Below are 3,425 nucleotides of genomic sequence, written 5' to 3'. Positions count from 1 at the left end.
GGCAGGGGGCAGGCAGGTGCCCGGTGTGTGGCTGGGACGGAGGTCCACCAGACGTCCTCGTCCCCCACCACGCTGCTGACCACCGTGCCTCTGCCGGGGAGGCTTGTCCTCGTGCTCCTGTAGACGAGCGACGCCAGGACCCTGCCCGGTGTGGCAGGGTGGGCGTCGAAGACGGATTGGGAGTCGAGAGGCCATGGGTTGGGGACGCGCACAGCCGGGGGGGTCCTGCTCCAGGGGCGCCTCCCTGTTCAGTGTGACGTCTGTGATTTCCTGCCAGACCTTCCCCTGAATTAGAGGCGCATAGATGCACTTTTTCGGGGACGTGCGTATGAGGTGTCGTAATAGCCACTCTGCAGCTTGCTCTTTTATATGCAGCAGTGTCTTCCAGATCTTTCCATGTTCCTATGGGACTTTTTGTGAGGATGAAATGCTCTCTACCCGCCCGTCCGATATGGTAGCTACGGGTCACGCTTGGCCGTTGAGCCCTTGAAACGTGACTGCTGTGACAGCTGAGTGTGCACGCGGACCGGATTTAAAGGGCCCTGCGCGGTCGGTGGCCCGTACCCGCGCGGGCCCCCTCGTGCTGCGTCCCGGCTGCGTGGGCGCCCGGGGCCGGCCGGGCGGCTCCCCGTTCACTGCCGCAGGGGTCACCTGGCGCCCGTGGTGCGGTCTCCGCGTCCGTCTTGGCTGCCGTCCCACGCCTGTCTGTCCAGGGTTCTTTTGCTTCGCTCTGTTTTCATCATTCTCAGATAGAATTCCTGTTTTTTCGCGTAACGCGTCACGGCAAACACTTTGCAAACGTTTAAGCTGACTGTGGAAGAGCCCGTCGCGGCCTCCGTGCGGCCTCGGTGGCGTCGAGCTGGTTTCGACCTCGCTCTCGCTGTGTTAAAGGCTGCGATGAGCATCTTCGTGCGTGGAAGCATCTCTGTGTGCGGGGTGACTTCTGAGGTGGGGCAGAGTGGGATAGGCGGGAAGGTCAGAGAAAGCCGAACCCCAGAATCGGGGGTGCGGGCACTGTCGGGCCCCCAGTGGCCCCGGCCCCGGCCGGCCGGCCCACGTTTCCGAGCACGCGTGTGTCCCCCGCCCCCAGCACCCGCCGCGGCCCGAGTACCGGTCTCCGTTCCTGCAGAGCGCCCAGTTCCTCTTCGGCCACCGCTGCTTCGACTACCTGGGGAACGCCGTCGTCCTTGCGAACCTCGTGTCCATCTGCGTGAGTGCGGGGTGCCCGCGCCTGGCGCCCTCCCACTCCCCGCCGTGGCCTTGCGGGTCGCCTCGGGGAGGCCGGCGGTCAGCCCCTCCACTCTGCTTCACAGGTCTTCCTGGTGCGGGACGCAGACGTGCCGCCCCGTAACCGTGACGACTTCGTCCTCGGGGTGAGCTCCGAGGCTGTGCAGCCCTCTGTGGGGGGCTGGGGAGTCCGCCAGCAGAGCGAGGGCGCAGCCTGGGCCCCATGTCTGCTGGGAGGCAGGGCGGTTCTACTGCTGAGTGACTCATCTGTCATGGGGTCACCAGAGGAGGGCGTGCCAGGCCGTGGCCGGGGAGGCTGGGACGGGCTGGTGTGGGCAGAGAAGCTGCGTGCCGAGGCCCGGGTGAGCAGGGCGTAGTTGGCTGTGCAGCGGGGGCAGTGGAGGGAAGGATGTGTAGAGAGACTCGAGGGGGCAGCCAGGGTTTGAGAGGCCCCAGGTCCCCCTCGGGCCGAGCGGAATGACGGAGTGTCCGTGTGGGCCCTGTGGCCGGCGGCACTGGGGCCGAACGCTGGGTGTCCACCTCTTTCAGATTCTCAACTGCGTCTTCATCCTGTACTACCTGGTGGAGATGCTGCTCAAGGTGTTCGCGCTGGGCCTGCTGGGGTACCTGTCCTACCCTAGCAACGTATTCGACGGGCTGCTCACCATCATCCTGCTGGTAAAGTCTGAGGTGGCCGAGGCGCTGGCCTCTCAGGCGGGGTGCGCGCTCCACCTCGGCTTTGCGCCGTGTCCACCTCAGGCTGCCCCTGAGGGCCGGGGGCCACAGGTGTTTGGGCTCCTGCCTCCAGGTCTCCAGTGACAAAGGGGCTAGCTCCCCGCACCCAGCGAGTTGCTTGGTGGGTGGCCTATGGGGGGCGCTGCAGGAGCCTGAGTTTCCTCTGCGTCTGAGTGTAGTGGGGTCAGGCTACCTCTCTCAACCCCGGGGGTGCCTGGACGGAACCCTAACCGGCCACCTCAGCCACGGGCACAGCCTCTAACCCCACTAAGAACAGTGGGATCTTTATGAGGGTGGACGGGAGGCAGGGGACGTCTCAGGCACCGGTTGTTCTTGGGAGGTGTCCGATCTCCTTCCCCAGAGCTGGTGGCAGGGGCGAGGGGCCAGGCCCGCCGTGTGGGTCACAGCAGCGATGTTGGTGCGACACTTACTCCTGACTGAGGAGAGCCGTGGGCCCCTGGGGACGGGAGCAGAGATCACCTGAGAAGGGCTCAGTCTGGTCTTGACTGAGTAACTTCTGCACCCAGGACTCGCCAGCCTTCCCCTGTCCCCCACCCCCAGCCCCCCACGAGTGCGGGCCCCCTGATTCCTGAGACCAGAGTCTGTCTCAGCTTCAGGAAGTCCTGACATTTGGAACCAACCCATGGGGACAAGGACCGAGCTCCGATTTCCCCCCGAAACCCCCTTCTGGGGAGGACGTGTTAAACCGAGCTTTGTGACTCATTTAAAGCCACCGAAATTAGCACTGCTGTAGTGAAGCCTTTTTTTCTTCTGTAATTAAAGGTTTTGGAGCTCTCGACTCTGGCCACGTACCGGTTCCCACACCCAGGCTGGTATGTGACTGGGGAGTCGCGGGGGGCTGCAGCAGCGGTGCCCTCCGGTGCCAGGGGAAGAAGGGTGGCCGCCGTCCCGTGGCCACGCCTGCCTGCTCGGTCTGCTGGGACTCAGGGCGAACACCCGTCGCTAGGAATGGGCTGAGGGGGGCTCCGTGCCGCCTGCCCCCGGGGCAGTGGGGGCAGACCCCTGGCTCTCAGGACGCTTGTCCCCAGAGCTGTGGCAGGAGGCTGTCAGCTGCTCTCTAGATGCAGCAGGCCCAGCCCCAGTGAGACGTGTGGGCCCAGGTGTACTGCAGGCGGAAGCAGAGGTGCCCAGCCCAGGGCCAGGGCGACCCGTGGGCGCTGGACCTGGGCCAGGCCCTTCTCTGGCTGGCAGGCGTGTGACTCTGGGGCGTCACCTCCCACTCTGGGTGTCAGGCTACCTCTCTGTAAGATGGCAGGGGCGGGGCCCGGGGTTCGCTGCTCTTGCGCCGCTGTTTGGACCCCAGTACCCCTGATTCTGGCCAGCAAACGTCTGGGCAGGGTTCCTAGGGCGCCTCGCGTGTGGCTCATGGCAGCCATCGGGTCGTGCGGCCCGGCACACAGCTGCCCAGCAAGCCCGTGTGCCGGCCGTGGGCCCGGGGGCGG

General features: G+C 65.6%; 1 protein-coding gene across 1 annotated transcript in view; it reads left to right on the top strand.

Annotated features, from left to right (window-relative positions):
- TPCN2 (two pore segment channel 2) overlaps window positions 1-3,425 on the top strand; it is a 38,402-nt gene that overhangs the window by 13,473 nt on the left and 21,504 nt on the right. The window contains exons 14-17 of the mRNA XM_025046294.1: window positions 1,091-1,210; window positions 1,314-1,373; window positions 1,777-1,905; window positions 2,746-2,795. Coding sequence (XP_024902062.1) covers window positions 1,091-1,210; window positions 1,314-1,373; window positions 1,777-1,905; window positions 2,746-2,795 — 359 coding nt within the window. The remainder of the gene's footprint in view (window positions 1-1,090; window positions 1,211-1,313; window positions 1,374-1,776; window positions 1,906-2,745; window positions 2,796-3,425) is intronic.

This window comes from Pteropus alecto, unplaced genomic scaffold (assembly GCF_000325575.1).
Source record: "Pteropus alecto unplaced genomic scaffold, ASM32557v1 scaffold43, whole genome shotgun sequence".
Lineage (NCBI taxonomy): Eukaryota > Metazoa > Chordata > Mammalia > Chiroptera > Pteropodidae > Pteropus > Pteropus alecto.
The sequence above is the reverse complement of the archived record's forward strand: the minus strand, read 5'-3'. Positions and strand labels throughout refer to the sequence as shown.